Here is a 16,795-nt window from a genome sequence, read left to right as displayed (position 1 = left end):
CTCATCCGGGAGCGCCCATGTGGCCCGGAGCGCGGGGGATGTCGCTCGGAGCCCGCTCGCTCTAGGAGCAGAATTGGGGGAAATTTCCACTTGTGCAGAGCAGACAACCGAGGAAGACGTCTTTTCCTAAAAATCTGCTCCAGGAAGCAGCTGATTCGCTGTTTGGCGGGAGTGAGAACCTGACCAGGTCCCGGAGGCTCTCCCCCCAGTTTCTCTGACATTATTTGCCCCAACGTCGCCTTAAAGGGGCAGCCACATTGATAGGCTCTAGCTCTTAAAGAGACAGGAAGATCGATTGAGCTGAAATTCTTAAAGAGACAGGTAAGAGGCTTGGTTGGTAGCGCTGTGCTTTCAGTGTTACAATCCTTTCTAGGGGGGGCCTAGATGCCTGGGAATTTCAGAATTTGAGTAGGAGAGCTGGGAAAATGGAGGAATGGGGGTCAGTCCTCTCGGGGGGCGGGGCTTCTGGACTGCAGGGGAGCGGGAAACATACGGGGAGGGGCCTGTGGGTCCCGGGGCGGAGCCTCCAGACTCCGGAGCTCGACACGCGTGGGGTGTGCGGGCTAAGCGGCGGGACGTGTGGATCAAATGAGACGGGTAGATGCCCCCACGGATTTAGGCTCGTGCGTGGGGAACATTCCCGAAGGCTTTGAGGAAGGGAGAGGGAGTAAAAGCCCTGAGCCGAGCCCCTTCCCTGCCCCCGGGCGCGTGTAAACAGCGGCACGTGGATGCGGATTTGGGGGACGCACCCACGCCCCTTTCCTGCGTGGGGCGGCGGGCGCAGCCGCGGGACGGAGGCTAGACAGGGTGACCCGACTGCATTCCAGGCCGGTGTGTCAGCGCCGCTTCCCGCCCCCTCTGCCGAGATTTCAGATCCTACTCCAGAATTGGGGCGCCCTCCTTCTCAGGGAGAGAGCGACTTCCCAGAGCGGAGAGAGGGCCAGGGGAGGGGGACGCGTTCCCTTCGCCCGGGATCGCCCAAAAGTTCCCGCGCGTGGGCGAGACACCCGGGCGCCGCCCCTGGGGGCTCCGGGACTACAATTCCCAGAGGATGCGAGGCGGGGAGGCCCCCGACATCCGTCGCGGAAGCTGCTGGGGATTGTAGTCCCCGTCTCCGATTGAGGGGGCTGTTGCTGGAAGTCCTGTAAAGATCCAACCTGCCCTTTTTACCAACGAGATTGAGGCTCAGAGACCCGAGGGAACACTGATTTAGCAAGACCCTCTTCTCACCTTAGGGGCGGGGCATGTCGGTCTCCCCCAGTTTCCAACCTTCGACCCTTTTGGTGGCTTCCAAATCTTCATTCAAGAAGGGGGAAACTGAGCCTGGAGGGGTGGGGCAGGGACTCAGGAGTCCGTTTCCTGCAGCCACACGGAGGTGGGAGTCTGAACTCTTACCTAGATGGCCAGGTCACCCTCGGCTTCTGGACCTCGCCCTTCCTGTCTGTGAAATGGACTTCGGGTGAGTCCCAGTGGGAACGTCTCAGTCTGCGTCCTGCTCCTCCGGGACTACAAGTCCCAAGGTGCTCAAGGCGACCCCGACTCCCCGTCCCCTCCGGACCCGCCTCCCTCCAGCGGGAGTCACGTCGTCTAACCTGTTCCCGGCGCCTGCCCCGCCCCGTCCTCCGCTCCCGCAGCCAGAGCCGGAGCTGGAGGAAGCCCCCCGGTGCCAGGATCTGCCTCGCATCCGTGAGTTCCACCCCCCTGGGGTCCAGCGGCTCTCGAGGAGCCGGACACCCGTGTCCCTGGGAGGACTGGGAGGGGACTCGGACGCCGGGTCCCAGGGTGGAATTCGGTGCGCAGTCTCCAGGGTGCTTGGAAGGTGAGAACTTGGATGTCTCATTTACTTGGCAGAAGGAAAGGGGGCTCGGATGCCTGAGTTCTTGGAATGGAGGGCTCGGACGCCTTGGTCCCGGGGAAACGCTGGAGCTGGGACTCCTGAGTCTCTTGAATTTGGGGGATTCTCGGAAGCCTGAGTCCTTGAGTGGAATTTGGGTATCGGATCCCTGAGTCTCCTACAGAAATGGGAGGCTCGGACTGGTAGGGGTCTGGAATGGGCGGCCACCTCTGCCACCACTATCGAGCTGCCTTCTTGACCGAGCCTCTAGGTCTCCGAGAAGAATTAGGGGTGGTGTGGGGATAGTGGAACCCGGGTCCCTGAAATGGAGCAGGACAAGCAGCTGGGGTCCCTCTGGAGGCTGTGTCCCGGCGCTCCCCCTGCTTTCCGGCCCTTCCCCTCCAGCAAGGGAGGGGAACCGGGGCAGCTCTCCAACATCCTCTGTGCCGCTGCGCGATCCCCAACATGTCATTAACCGGGGCGTCAGACCTGCCTAACCAGAGGAGGGACCTCCGCCCCAGGGCGCCCCCTGGCGGGGGCGGGGGGCCCTCGGATTGTCCCTTGGAGGTGGGAAATATCTGGGGTTTGCATAGGGCATACTGGAACCCAGGGGAGAATTCCAGAAGGTGGGGTTGCATCCTGGGAGGCTTGCATGGCTGGGCACTAGACAGCCATTGCACAGAGAAGAAGAGGGTAAATAGCCTTAGAGGTCACACAGGCAGCAGAGTTGGGGTCAGGATCTGGCCTCCCCTTTCCTCTGCAGCTCTCTGGGGGACTGGATTCCATCCACTCCCACCAGATTTTCTGACTAACCTCTCTCCCAGGGCTCCTCGCCCTGACCCTGAGGTGAGAAATGTCACCTCCACCCCCATCTGTCTGACCTGAGGTGGTGGGAGATAAGAGAGGCACAGACGCTAATTCTGGAGGTGTGTCTGTCCTTGAAGCTGGGGGAGGGCAGGGCCTGGCACCTCCCTCTGTCTGTCTCCCCCTTCTCTCCACCCCCATGTGTCATGTGAGGAGGTTAAACGGGGGGGGGGGGGGGGGGGGGCCGGGGGGCGGTCAGGGGGTTCTGATGAGAGAGGGAAGAACTTCCTAATGTCTGGGCTTGAAGGGCATTGGATGAGAGCCTGAGATGAAATTAAAAATAATAACCGTGGCTGCCAAGACAGAACTCACAGCTTGCCAGGCTCAGGGCTGGCAGGTACATGGGATGGTTCCTATTGTCTACATAAGTTTGAGGCAACCGCCCAAAAGTGTCACTTGCAATGAGGTCTGGTGACCCCACCCCATGAAATGACTTCTCTCTACTCCAGTGGGGAAACTGAGGCTGGAGAGCAGGCACAGCCCACTCTCTGGGGTTTTGCCACATTCTGTCTGGAATCTTCCGGATCTCCCCACGCCTCCTTGCTTAAAATATTAGGGATGACCACTGCCCAGAACTCGGGAATGTGCCAGGAGAATTTAGGGCTCAAGAAATTGAGATTCCAGAGGTCAAAACTCAGGGCTTTTCGAATCTCAGAAAGAGCTGAAAAGGCCCTTTTGGTGGAAAAAAATTACTTTGGGTCTTGAGCCCTCAGTCTGTGTCAGACCCTGTGTTATCTTAATGAACAGCCGAGGAAGGCCAGAAATTGAGAATCCTATAGGTGTGAACTTGATTTCACACCCTGCACTGTTCTAAACACTGACATAAATTATGTCACTCAAACCTCATACTCCTTTGAGGTGAAGGTGTTAATTCTTCCATTACACACACGAGGAAACTGAGGTACAGAGAAGCTAAATAAACTAGCCCATTCCACAGACGTCCACGAGGGGAAACGAAGTCCCAGAAAGGGTGGGATCTCTCCCCGTGTCAGTCTGTAGGAACAGAGCTGTCCGATTCCAACCTGGCGCCCAGCCTGGCGCTCTGACCTGTTCCTACTGAGGATGATTCCTCCAGGAAGCCCCCCACCCCGCTCCGGGATTCTTAATCCCGAAGAACCTGGCTGGGGTGCAGAGGAAGCCTGGGAAGGAGATCTAGGAGTGGAGGGGAGGAGGGAGCGGGGTCTGAGGTTGGAGCGGAGCCGGGCGAGGAGGGCTTGGGGGTGGAGGCCAGGGACCAGGGAGCAGAGGCGCGGCCCGCGCCGCCCCCGCGCCCCACCCGGCCCCCGCTCGCCTGCCGCGGGGGGTGCGGCACCTGCCCAGGCCCGCCGCGCATTCCCAGGGTCTGAGCTCAGGCGCTGTCCGCCCGCCGGGCTGGGGTCGGGCCTTGAACCGGAGCGCCCCCTGGCGGCCCAGACACCCCCTCCGCCCGCGCCAGCCGGGGGCCGGCCCCACGCCCAGGCTTGGCATTTCCTTTGGAGCCAGGGGATGTCAGCGTGGGATCTGAGAGTCTTAGAATTGGGGAATCGTGAAATCCCCCAAATCGCTGTCAGAATGTTGGCACTGGACGCCGCATGGAATTGTTCCTTTTTATATTTTAACAGACACTTACAGAGTGTTTCCTGTGTGTCTCTGAGATTCTGAAAGCCGAGTTTTGATTCCTGTACTCCCTACTTTCTGAGGACTCAGTTCTCAGGGCTTTAATTCTCTAGCACTTTCTGGCCAGTTGGGTTCTCACAAGAGTCCTCTAAGGTGGAGCGCTACATATCCCCATTTTACAGATCAAGAGGCACTCTTGTCAGGGCTGGAGAGTGGTGCCCCCAGATCTGAACCCTGGAAGTCTGGCTTTCTCCTGCTCTGAACCATTGCATTATACCCTGCATTCACCTAGACTTTTTTTTTTTTTTTTGATGAGGAAGATTCACTCTGAGCTAACATCTGTTGCCAATCTTCCTCTTTCTTTGCTTGAGGAAGATTCGCCCTGAGCTAACACCTGTGCCAATCTTCCTCTATTTTGTATGTGGGATGCTGCCACAGCATAGCTTGATGAGTGGTGTAGGTCCACGCCTGCGATCTGAACCTGAGAACACGGGCCACTGAAGCAGAGTGTGTGAACTTAACCACTATGCCACGGGGATGGCCCCTACCTAGACTTTTAGGACAGTGGAATCCTGGGGTAGATAGAATGTGGTGCAGGAAGATAGAGAAATCTAGGTTAGCCAAATTGCAGAGTTCTAGAATGTTCTAAAGATAGAGTCTTGGACCAGTACTTTCGAACAATAGATTCTCAAGCTGAGGGTTTTAGGCTCTGTAGAACTTTAATAACAATCTCAAGATCCTTACAATTTCAGAATCCAGGCCTCTGAGAGATTGAAGAGGCCTCTCAGAATAGCTGATCTGCCTCCTCCTCTCACTCTTGGGGAAACTGAGGCCCGAGGAGTGGAGGAGACTCATCCCCCAAGGTCACACACTCCCAACACACCCAGATGAGCCACCAGCCCCAACAGGTTCTGTTTGGAGGCTTCCCAGACAGAGGCTGGAATCAGCATGCTCCAGCCCGCCCCGTAGCCCACGCCTGTACCGCCAAGCCAAAGCTAAGAGGTCGGCACAGCCAGGAGGTGGCAGAGCTGGTGGGCGTGGTGGCTTCCATGGGATAAGGATGGTGCCGGCCTGACCGGTTCCTGGTGACCTGGCTCCCTCCCACTGCACTGGTCACCACAGCGGCCAGCCACCCCAGCCACCTCCCTGTTGTTCGTACACTGGGTCTGTGCGAACCAGGGCTTATCTGGGTGGAGACTCCGGGGAGAGGGAACTGAGGGGTCCCTGCCCTCTGAGACCCTGCAGTCTGGTGGAGATGACCCAGAATGACAAGTCAGATCCGGGGTGAAACCTGGTACACTGACTTCTTGCAGGGTGACTTTGAACAGATGCTCTGAGGCCCCGTTTCTTGCCTGCTCTGGTGGTTTTGACCTTGGAATGAAGTATCTGGTGTACAATTCTAGGAGGCAGTGGCCCCTCAATAAATGGTGGTGGGTTTTGTGTGTGTGTGTGTGTGTGTGTGTGTGTGTGAGGGAGATCAGCCCTGAGCTAACATCCGTGCCAATCCTCTTTTTTTTTTGCTGAGGAAGACCGGCTCTGAGCTAACATCTATTGCCAATCCTCCTCCTTTTTTCCCCCCAAAGCCCCAGTAGATAGTTGTATGTCATAGCTGCACATCCTTCTAGTTGCTGTATGTGGGACGCGGCCTCAGCATGGCCGGAGAAGCAGTGCGTCGGTGCGCGCCCGGATCCGAACCCGGGCCGCCAGTAGCGGAGCGCGCGCACTTAACCGCTAAGCCACGGGGTGGCCCAGTGGTGGTGGTTTTATTTCATTAGACCCTCAAGCAAACAGCACAGGTCCTGGCACACTGTAGGCAGCACAATTATTATTTTAAAAAATATCCCCATCATCTAACACAGTGCCCACTGATCCGTAGTAGGCATGCAGTCCTTGATTGTTATTTTTATTGCATCTGCTGTCCACTCTAATGCCTGGCACATAGTAGTTGATCAGTGGATATTTGCTGAAGGAATGATTCAACAATTAGGGCTGAGATAGAGATATGGACAAGAAGCCACGTAAAGAGAGTGAATTGTCCAGAGCCTTCCAGAAGGGCTTTGAAGGAGTTGGCGTTTCCCAGCGCGGAAAGCGGAGGAGCATAGCGCTTTCAGTGGAAGGAACTAGAAAAGTAAAAGCGCTGTCCCGCTCCTCGCCGCCCTGGGTCTGCGGGCGGGGCCTGGAGGGGCGCCATCTAAGAAGGTTCTCCCCCGCAACGCAGGCGCCCCGCTCCGGCCGGCACCATGGACAGCGAGGCATTCCAGAGCGCGCGGGACCTCCTGGACATGAACTTCCAGTGTGAGCTGGGGTAGGGGGCGGGGCTTGGCGGGGCGGGGCTTGAGGGGGCAGAAGCGGGGTCCTGCCAGGAGGGCCGGGTCCTTACCGCCACTCCCGCCCGCCCAGCTCTGGCCATGAAGCACATGGATCTGAAACAGATGGAGCTGGACTCCGCGGCTGCCAAGGTGGACGAACTGACCAAGCAGTTGGAGTCTCTGTGGTCAGACTCGCCAGCGCCCCCTGGCTCGCGGGCCGGAGCCCCCCCTAGGGTGAGCCTGCTGGTCACCCCCCTGTCCCCAGCTTCTCTACTGCTGGAGTTCAGGCAGAGCTGCCCCATAGAGGTGTGCAGGTTGTAGGCTATTTAAGGGCACTCGAAAGAGGGGACCAGTGGAAGTGGACATCTAACAGGACCCTCGGAAGGAAAGGGGCCTTTTTCTAAGCAGCGCAAAGGCACTGGATGGGCTCGCCTCAGCCCTGATTTCAGGGTTCTCTCCCCAACACCCCTCACCTGGGCTCCCTGTGCCTGAATCTCCCAGTCCAACTGCCCTGAGTTGATTTTTCATGACTTCTTTTGACCTCCTGCCAACGCCTCTGCTAATGTCTGCTTTGACCCCTCAACGTCCAGGCCTCCCCAAAGCTGTCCCGGTACAGCTCCAGCTCTAGCCCGGTCCTCGAGCCCTTCGGCAGCCGCGGGTCCCCCCGAAAGGCGGCCACCGACGGCGCGGACACCTCGTTCAGTCGCTCCGAGAGCGCCCCGACTCTGCACTCCTACAGCCCGCTGTCGCCTAAGGGCCGGCCGTCGTCGCCGCGCACCCCGCTCTACCTGCAGCCGGATGCCTACGGCACCCTGGACCGCGCGCCCTCGCCCCGGCCCCGCGCCTTCGAGGGCGCAGGCAGCTCCCTCGGCCGTGCGCCCTCCCCGCGGCCCGGCCCCGGCCCGCTGCGCCAGCAGGGTCCCCCCACGCCCTTCGACTTCCTGGGCCGCGCCGTCTCCCCCCGTGGCAGCCCCCTGGCCGAGGGGCCCCAGGCCTTCTTCCCCGAGCGCGGGCCCTCGCCGCGCTCCCCAGCCTCGGTCTACGACGCGCCGGCTGGCTTTGGGAGCCCCCTGCTGGGCGCGGGCGGCAGCGCCTTCGCCCCGCCTCTGCGCGCGCAAGGTGAACGCAGGGGCCGAACTCGGGGGGCGGAAGGGCTGCGGGGCCCGGGACCAGCCTTCCCCCATGTCCCCATTCGCCACCTCTCCGCAGACGACCTGACGCTGCGCCGGCGGCCCCCCAAAGCCTGGAACGAGTCTGACCTGGACGTGGCTTATGAAAAGAAGTCTTCGCAAACAGGAGGCTATGACCGTGAGCGGCGGGAAGCCGGGGAGTGGGGGAGTCGGAGGAAAGGCGCCCCCAGACCCTAATGATCCCCCCGTCGCAGGCTTGGAGGTCTTTGCGCGGCCCTCCTCGCCGGGCCCGCAGCTGTTACCCTGGAGAGAAAGCAGCCTGGATGGGCTGGGGGCCTCCAGCAAGGTGAGGGGCGGCTGGGGAGGGGCTGATGGGCAAGGGCGGGGAGCGGGGTCAGGGCTAGTCTCTCCCTCCTGGCTTTGCCCTCGGTTTCCGTGCCCTTCCCCACGCTCTTCCTTCTTTATCCTAGATTTCCACCCCCTCCCTGACCCTCTTCCCTCATCTCCTGCTCTCTCTTCTCACCTTTTGCCCTTCCCTCCCTCCCCCTTCCCTCCCCCTCCTGACTGTTCCCTTACCCCTATCCTCCTCCCTTCTGAGCCCCTTCTTCCGTCCCTCCTTCCCTCTTTCTCTCCCAGGACAACCTCACCAGCGCCACCCTGCCCCGCAATTACAAGGTCTCCCCTCTGGCCAGCGACAGGCGTTCTGATGTGGGCAGCTACCGCCGATCGCTGGGCGCTGCGGGGCCATCGGGCACTTTGCCTCGCAGCTGGCAGCCTGTCAGCCGCATCCCCATGCCTCCTTCCAGCCCCCAGCCCCGCGCTGCCCCCCGCCAGCGCCCCATCCCCCTCAGCATGATATTCAAGCTGCAGAACGCCTTCTGGGAGCAGGGGGCCAGCAGGGCCATGCTCCCTGGCTCCCCCATCTTCTCCAGAGCTCCTCCGCCTAAGCTGCCTCCACAGCCCCAGGCGCCCCCCCAGCCCCAGGTGCCCCCACACTCCCAGCCCCAACCACAACCTCAGGCCCAGCCTCAAGCCGCTGCCCCAGCCCCCCAAACCCCCCAACAGACTTGGCCCCCTGTGAGCGAAGGTGAGTCAGCAATGGGGGTCCCTGGGGGCTTGGTGAAGGGAGGACGAATGGGGGGAGGACCAGACAAGCTGGAGAAGCCATCACAGCCAAACCCCTGTTTCCAGACACTGTCCCTGCAGAGAGCTGGGCCACATAAGCTTGGGAATTTGCTCAGGAGCTAGGGATAGCACAGTGGTTAAGCATGGACCTGAAGTCCGACTGCCTGGCTCCATGCTGTGTGACCGTGGGCAAGTCACCTAACCTCTCTGGACCTCAGTTTCCTTGAGTGTAAAAGATGATTAATGATAGAATCTATCTTACTGGGATACGGCATTAGATTATTTAATCCATATACAGTCCTTAAAATAAGGCCTGATGTATAGTAAGTTCTCAGTAGCTATCATATTAGTTATAATAATTATTAATATTTTTTGGTGTGAGACCAGTGCAAGGCCTGGAGTTAAGCAGAGTGGGATTTGAGCCCCTCTCCACCACTGACTTGCTGTGTAACTCAGGATAAATTAATTAACCTCTCTGAGCTTCCATTTTCTCATCTGCGAAGAGAGATTAATAATATCTACCTCGCAGATTGTGATGGGCATTCAATGAAATAATGTATAGAGACTGATTGTTATTATTTCTACCTGCCTTAGAGGCTCTGACAGAGAGAAACAAGATAGAAGAGACCATCAAGCACCAGGATTCTGGTCCCAGCAGGAGTTTTCTGCCTGAAATGTTAGGAGAGGAAGTTCTTAGAATCTTAGAAAGTCAAGTCTGTCATATCATAATGGTAGGAGCACAGATTTTGGAGTTAGATAGAACTGAGTTCAGATCCCAGCTGTGTGGCTTTGGGCAACTGACTCGCCCTCTCTGAGACAGTTTCCTTTCTGTAATAAGGAAATGATATCCACCTCTTCCTCACAAGGCGTGGTGAGAATTCAGTAAGACAGGCGCGAAAGTGCCACGTACATGCAAAGTGCTTGACTCATGGGAGACCTCATCACTGTATATTATTCACAGCCCAGGAAATGCGCTGTGTAGCCCAGAGAGAGCAAGGAACTGCCCTGAGGTCACACAGCAAATCAGTTGCTGGTTGCAGGTCCTGGAAGTTGTGGGGAGGGTGTCTTGGGGGTCTCCTGGGGAGCCCTCCTCTGATGGAGCTCTTGTTCTTTCTAGGCACCCCCAAACCACCCACTGAGCTGGAGCCTGAGCCAGAGCTGGAGGGGCTGCTGACGCCAGGGCTAGAGGCTGGTGATGCAGATGAAGGTGCTGTAACTCGGCCCCTCAGCCCCACGCGGCTGCAGCCAGCGCTGCCTCCTGAGGCACAGTCAGTGCCTGAGCTGGAGGAGGTGGCCAGGGTGCTGGCAGAGATTCCACGGCCCCTCAAACGCAGGGGCTCCATGGAGCAGAGCCCTGCTGTAGCCCTGCCCCCCACCCACAAGAAGCAGTACCAGCAGATCATTAACCGCCTCTTCCATCGTCATGGCGGGCCTGGAGGGCCTGAGCCCGAGCTGTCCTCCATCACTGAGGGATCTGAGGCCAGGGCGGGGCCCCCTGCTCCTGCCCCACCAGTTCCCATACCGCCCCCAGCTGCACCCCAGAGCAGCCCACCAGAGCAGCCGCAGAGCATGGTAAGTAATATGGGAGGAAACTGGGGTGTATTAGTTAGCATATGGGAGTGCCCCTTCCCTTTTAGGAAAGCTGGATATTGCATGCATCACATCTGCCTCATCCCATTGGCCAGGAACCCAGCCACAAGGGAGCCTGGGAAATGTAGTCTTTGGGTGTGCCTGTGTTCAGAAGAAAGGGAGAGTATATATGGAGGGGCATCCAGAAGTCTTAGCGGCACAGAGACTTTCTCTGCTCCACCCCAATAACTTGCCCCCCAGGGCATCCCCTCAGGAATCTTGATGTCTTACAACCTGGAAGTGACTGCGTCTTGGCACGATGGTGGGTTTATTCTGGGACCTGAAAAATCTGCCTGAATCAAGGCAGTCACCATTTCTCTCCCAGGTTGCCACAGTCTCTCCTGTCTGTCTTCTCTGGGGATCTGCTCTCTCCTCTTACATCTCAGCAAGCCTGAACCATGGCTAGAAATGGCCCACCCTGCCCTGACTCAAAATGACCTCTGAGTTCAAGTCCACGGTATCCTCTGACTCCACTCAGAGCTGCTTCCTTTCAAATTTTCAAGAGCGAGTCTCTGGTCTCTGAGGCTGCAGGTGTCATGGTTAAGTGCACCAGCTGCAGACCTAGGTTGCCTGGTTTGAATCCCAGCTCCGCGGCACTTAGCTGTGCAACCTTAGGCAGGATACTTACCCTCTCTGGGCCTCAGTTTCCTCATCTGTAAAATGGGGATGAGAATAACCATAGGGTTGCTATAGGATTAATATATTAATATAGTGCTTAAAATAGTGCCTGGCACTTAGCTGTTGACTATAATTATTGTTGTTTTTGTTTGACCAGGAGATGGTCTCCTGCCGACCTTGGTCCACTCTCTGCATTTTGGCTGGGGGTGGGGAGTGTAGTCACATGGAACAGTCCTGATCACTCAGTGCGGGTAAACAGAGGGAGGGGAAGAATTCCCAGAGAGGAATTGGGGGCCAGGTAGACACCCCAAAATGCCTATTCCCAGGCCCTCCTCATGGTGGAGCCAAGAAATATTGATGCTCAGGATCTTGAAATCAAGAACGGAAGAATGACAACATCTTGAAATGATCAAGTTCCCTCACTGTAGAATCACAAAGTCCCAGCTACAGAGAAACTTGAAAAATTACAGAATTCGAAAATTCAATCCTGGCATCACAATCTCAGAACAGTGAAATTTCAGAATCCTAGAGCCCTGGAGGTTTGAAGAGCAGGATCTTAGAATTAAAAAGTTAGTAACACAGACCCTGGTTATCACTGATACTTGAAGTCATTACAACTGAAATTAAAGACCCTTATCACCTGAATCATAAAATCACAGATTAGTGCACTAATATGTTGTAATACAGAATTGTATTTTCAATGAACATTCTCCACTAGAAAGGAATACACAAAGACCATAGAAACTAGGAGGAAACAGATCAAAGTGGAATCAAGAGACCAAAATCACAGCACTCAGAGAGAACCATGATTAACATTTTCAGTATTTCCTTCCAATCTTTTGGAATGAAATTCTAACCATAAAATATTAAAGTTTTCAACCACAGAATCTTGGGAAGGCAACGTCCTGGGTCCTCAGCAATTCAAAATGGCACAACTTAGCATTTCTGGACTCACAGTATTGGAAACATGAAATAACTGAGCATCAGAGATTTTAGAAATTCTTGGGATCTCTGAATTCTAGAATCTTGAAATCATTGACAGCAAAGACCAAACTCACAAAATGCATGCTCAGAATAAATTGAATCTTGCAGGAGGACTATTGAAAATCAAAAATAAGAAACCACAAGGAGTAATATGATAAATATTGCAATTCCAAACATTTGGAATTAACACTTGGTAACCTTTTGTCATGTGTGTTTCACAGCATTTATTTTTTATGAAAGAAATGAGACTATGTATGGATTGAATTCCACAATCATCAACTTGATGGTCTTCCAGCTTCTCATGTCTCAGGGAGCAAGATTCCAAAATCACCAGATGCCCTGACTGTTGTAGGGAACTGGAGGCTGTGGAACCGAGGCATCCCCTCCCCGCAGGGCTCTGGACTCAGGCTCTGTATCTCCCTGGGTTCCATCCCAGCCTTCCCCTGTCTAGTTGGATGAAGTGGGGCGGCTGCCGCCTGGTCCCTGAACTTCTGTTTCCCCCTCTGAGTAATGGGGGAATTAACAATCCCTCCAAGTCACTGAAGCGCCCCCTCCTGTCCCTCAGGAGATGCGCTCTGTGCTGCGGAAGGTGGGCTCCCCGCGCAAGGCCCGCCGCGCGCGCCTCAACCCACTTGTGCTGCTGCTGGACGCGGCGCTGACCGGGGAGCTGGACGTGGTGCAGCAGGCGGTGAAGGAGGTGAGTGATGCCGAAGAGCGGACTGGTGGGCTGGGGGCGGAGAACGCGGGATGGCAGCCGCGGGACTGAGCCTCCTGGTCCCCGGCCCGCCCAGATGAACGACCCGAGCCAGCCCAACGAGGAGGGCATCACCGCCCTGCACAACGCCATCTGCGGCGCCAACTACCCCATCGTGGACTTCCTCATCGCCGCCGGCGCCAACGTCAACTCCCCGGACAGCCACGGCTGGTGAGCCCTGACCCGCGGGGGCGGGGGCGCGCGGCGGGCCGGGGCACCCGCGGGCGGACGCGCGGCCTCTCACGCACGCCTCCCACGCCCAGGACACCGTTGCACTGCGCGGCGTCGTGCAACGACACGGCCATCTGCACGGCGCTGGTGCAGCACGGCGCGGCAATCTTCGCCACCACCATCAGCGACGGCGCCACCGCCATCGAGAAGTGCGACCCCTACCGCGAGGGTTACGCTGACTGCGCCACTTACCTGGCAGGTGCGAGGCAGGACTGGGGCACGCCGGCGGGTGGGCTGGGCCTTCTGGGGGAGGAGGTCTTGGGGGCCGAGCCCCCCAGCTGGCAAGTGTTGGGGTGAGGGGCAGCAGACTGCCACTCAAGAAAGAGAGGATGTGGGGGCTGTGCCAACCATGTGGCAGCATCGCAGAGAAGGGGGCTGCAGGATGGGGCACCTGCCAGGTAAGGAGATTGGACCTCCCACCTGGCAGGTGCAAGCAGGGTGTGTGGGGGGAGCAGACTGTGCCACCTCGAGGGAGAGGCGGACGGGGGGCTGTACCGTGCAAACTGGACACCTGCGGGGAGAAGAGTGGCTGTGGAGATTACGCGACGCTCAACTGCTTTCTCACCTGGGGGGTGGAGAGTTGGACGTTAACAACTATACCTTCTACCTGGCATAGGGCAGGGCAGGTGGGCTGTGCTACTGTGGGAGATACAGTACCACACAGCCGGCAGGTGAGCAGGCCATGGCTTCTGGGGAGGGGCTTGGGGACTCTTCCACTTGTAGGGGACATGAGGCTGTATCATATATCGCCAGGAGGGGGGCACGTCATCTAAGCAGGTGATGCGAGGAACTAGGCAGGCTGTACCATGGGGGTGTGCATAAAGTCTTTACTGCACACCTGGAGGGCCAAATTATATCCCTTAGGGTTAGGAACTTCGTAGAGGTGGGGTAAGGCAGGCTGTAGGACCTGAAGGTGGGACAATGTATTTGAGAGGGGCTACACGACAGCCTGCTGTACCTCCTATGGCAGAAGGTTGGTGAGAGCCATGGGGCTGTAGCGCCTGCCTTACGGTGAGCAGGGGCAGACAGTGACTGCAAGTGGGCCACCCACAGAAGAGGGGCAGGGCTGTAACCTTTGGGGACGACGATTGCGCCATCACACCTTTGTCACAGGTAGGTGGAGCCTGGGAGATGTGAGGATTTTACTGTCCTGCCTGCCTCGGACGTGGGAAGTTCTGTGAGAGTGAAGTAGAGATTGGACAGCGCGCCCGGCGGGGAGGGGAGGAGAAACTGGATCCCGGTGGACTGAACCACTAGAGAGGGGGAGCATGGTGGACTACCCCATCTGGGAAGGGGGCTAAATCCGTGATGGAACTTTTACCACTTAAGGGGTGGGGGGAAGGTTTGGGTGAGCTGTACCTTCTGGAGAAGTTATTACTTCGTCTTTAGAGACTTTGCGCTTGGGGAGGGGAAGTCGTGTGGACTGCACCATCCGGAAAGGAGAAGATGGGACCACTTAGGGGGAAGAGAAGTAGGGCTGTACCATCTGAAGGAGGGGTTGAGTCCCCTATAGAGACTGTACCACTTAAGGGGGGGTGCAGACGACTGTACCTCTGGGAGTGACACTGGGACTTAACAATGTACAAGAGGGAATGGGGACCACTGACCCTGCCTCGGAGGGTGGTGGCCCAGCTTGATGCACCCCAGTGTTCTCAAATTTTAGAGACTGCCAGCCCCGGCAGCTGACTCCAGCTCAGGCGCCCCTCTCCAGACAGGGGTACACAGCTTTTCAGGTTGCTCATCCCCCAGCTGGGGCAGGCACCAGGTCCCAAGGCCTGTCCCTGTTCCCAGCGTGTCTGGTGCCCCTGAGTGTTCCGGCCTCCCTTGACCGGGTGCTCACGATCCCTGCCGTTTCGTGTTTCAGACGTGGAGCAGAGCATGGGGCTGATGCACAACGGGGTGGTGTACGCCCTCTGGGACTACAGCGCCGAGTTCGGCGACGAGCTGTCCTTCCGCGAGGGCGAGTCGGTCACCGTGCTGCGGAGGGACGGGCCGGAGGAGACGGACTGGTGGTGGGCCGCGCTGCACGGCCAGGAGGGCTATGTGCCCCGTAACTACTTCGGGGTGAGCCCAGAAACATCGTGCGGGCCTCCTGATGGCCTTTTGGGGAAAGGGGTGATGTCACAAGAATAAGAGGGAGAGAGAGGGACAGTCCATTATATTCGGGGGGGGGGATCAGAAGAGTCCATTATTGGTCGTGGGGAGGTGAGGAAAAAGCCCATTATAGTTACGGGGGGGAGATGAGGAACAGTTGACTGGTTCATACTCAAGTATTTTTATTATCATCCCTTAATGTATTACTGGGGAGGTAAAAAATAATGTATTTTAGCCAGGGGGAGCAATGAGGGATCCCATTTGAGTGATGAGAAAGTTACTTGTATATTACAGGCATGGTGGTGAGGAAGCTTTTGTGACACAGCATTGGGCAGGATGAGAAAGAATCCATTAATAAAATTATGGTAGAATGGAGAGAGATTCTACTAGGTTAGAGGAGGAGACCAGGAAGATCCCATTATATTCCTAGGAGAGAAGAAGATTCTTTTAATTCGGGGTGGGTGGAGGTGGGTCCCAACCAGACAGCCATGGTGGTAGGGAGAGGCAAGCGTCTCCTTTATGGCAGTGTGGGAGACTCAGAATATTCCATTTCATCAGCCGGGCTTCTAATTGGAAGGCTCCATCTGGTGCTTGGAGGTGATGGGACTCGGGGATTCTGGAGTGGTTTGGGAGATGCTAGGAGAGTCCATTAGGAAGGGATGGGCGGATGGAGGCAGTCCCCGGGTCTGGGGGTGGATTAGGTGACTCCATTAAATTTAGGAGTAGATTAAGGGGACACACGCTCCTGGTGTCTGAAGCCCCTGTCTTGCCTCAGCTCTTCCCCAGGGTGAAGCCTCAGAAGAATAAGGTCTAGCAGGAGAGAAGGATGTTTCCAAGCGAGACGGGAGGCCGCAGCCTGCCTTCGCTCCAGACCTCCCTCTCCGTTACTGCTGCGTCTCCCTGCTGCCCCAAGACCTGCAGGGGTGGGGTCCTCGCCACCAGCTCTCTGCCTCCCTGGAAGCCCCGGCGAGAAGGAGAACCCCAGCCTTAAGTTTAGAAACCTGCCTGAGCCATGGGAGGTGGTGGTGGGGCTGGGAGTCATGGGGGGCAAGAGACACCTCCACCCACTTGCCAAATCACATCCCGTCCAAAGTGCCACCCACTCCTACTGCCAACCCCGCCCTCTCCCCTCAAAGCAAGCCCACCCACCATCCCAGCGGAGCCTGGGATGGGTCACCTCTCCTGGGTTTCCCCGGGAGTCACCTCCGCCCCCGTCTCTCCCAGCAGCCTCCGGGACTGGATGAGGCACACTGCTCTCTATCAGGCTCCCTGCCCCACCTCTCCCCAGTCAAGTGCCTTCACACAGCGCTGGGTTTATAACAAAATGGGGACGTTTTTCTTTATAAATAAAGGTAGTTTGCACAGAAATTGACTTCTTCTTCTTTGGATTCCTTTTGACTTAATAAGTGCTCACCATTATTACTATTTTTGGCAAACCAGTCTTAAAAAGCCTCTTTCTAAAGGATTTCCCTCATGTAAATCCATCCTTCTTCTTTCAAATACATCTGCTTTTTTTTTTTTTTTTTTTTTTTGTAGTGTCTTGATCTTTTTTTCATGTTTTGGGTTCATTTTAAGGATAGTCATTTTGGGGCCGGCTTGGTGGCGTAGCTGTTAAGTGCCAGCACTT

At 56.8% G+C, this 16,795-nt stretch overlaps 1 protein-coding gene across 4 annotated transcripts; it reads left to right on the top strand.

The window, feature by feature from the left end:
* Positions 1-64: 64 nt before the first annotated feature.
* Positions 65-16,677, top strand: PPP1R13L (protein phosphatase 1 regulatory subunit 13 like). Of its 4 annotated transcripts, none has more exons than XM_058529584.1 (13): positions 65-321; positions 6,513-6,589; positions 6,695-6,837; positions 7,194-7,722; positions 7,813-7,911; positions 7,988-8,079; positions 8,370-8,820; positions 9,976-10,430; positions 12,655-12,786; positions 12,881-13,014; positions 13,107-13,273; positions 14,939-15,138; positions 15,944-16,677. In XM_058529584.1, exons 2-13 carry the CDS (start codon positions 6,535-6,537, stop codon positions 15,980-15,982), a joined length of 2,496 nt encoding a protein of 831 aa, XP_058385567.1. In that variant the 5' UTR covers positions 65-321; positions 6,513-6,534; the 3' UTR covers positions 15,983-16,677. The 4 variants fall into 4 exon arrangements, with proteins under 4 accessions (XP_058385567.1, XP_058385565.1, XP_058385568.1 ...); XM_058529582.1 differs by lacking the exon at positions 65-321 and adding an exon at positions 586-1,459; XM_058529585.1 differs by lacking the exon at positions 65-321 and adding an exon at positions 1,466-1,686.
* The last annotated feature ends 118 nt before the right edge of the window (positions 16,678-16,795 follow it).

The sequence above is a fragment of the Diceros bicornis genome, chromosome 34 (assembly GCF_020826845.1).
Source record: "Diceros bicornis minor isolate mBicDic1 chromosome 34, mDicBic1.mat.cur, whole genome shotgun sequence".
In the NCBI taxonomy this organism is placed as follows: Eukaryota; Metazoa; Chordata; class Mammalia; order Perissodactyla; family Rhinocerotidae; genus Diceros; species Diceros bicornis.
Note: the sequence above shows the minus strand (reverse complement) of the source record. Positions and strands in the feature narration are given on the sequence as shown.

Bases quoted from the DNA above. Each gene is read 5' to 3' on its own strand.
- PPP1R13L (XM_058529582.1), top strand. From the start codon at position 1,245: ATGTCGGTCTCCCCCAGTTTCCAACCTTCGACCCTTTTGGTGGCTTCC. The intron at 12,787-12,880 runs GTGAGTGATGCC...CGGCCCGCCCAG, and splicing joins TGCAGCAGGCGGTGAAGGAG to ATGAACGACCCGAGCCAGCC. The intron at 15,139-15,943 runs GTGAGCCCAGAA...GTCTTGCCTCAG, and splicing joins TGCCCCGTAACTACTTCGGG to CTCTTCCCCAGGGTGAAGCC.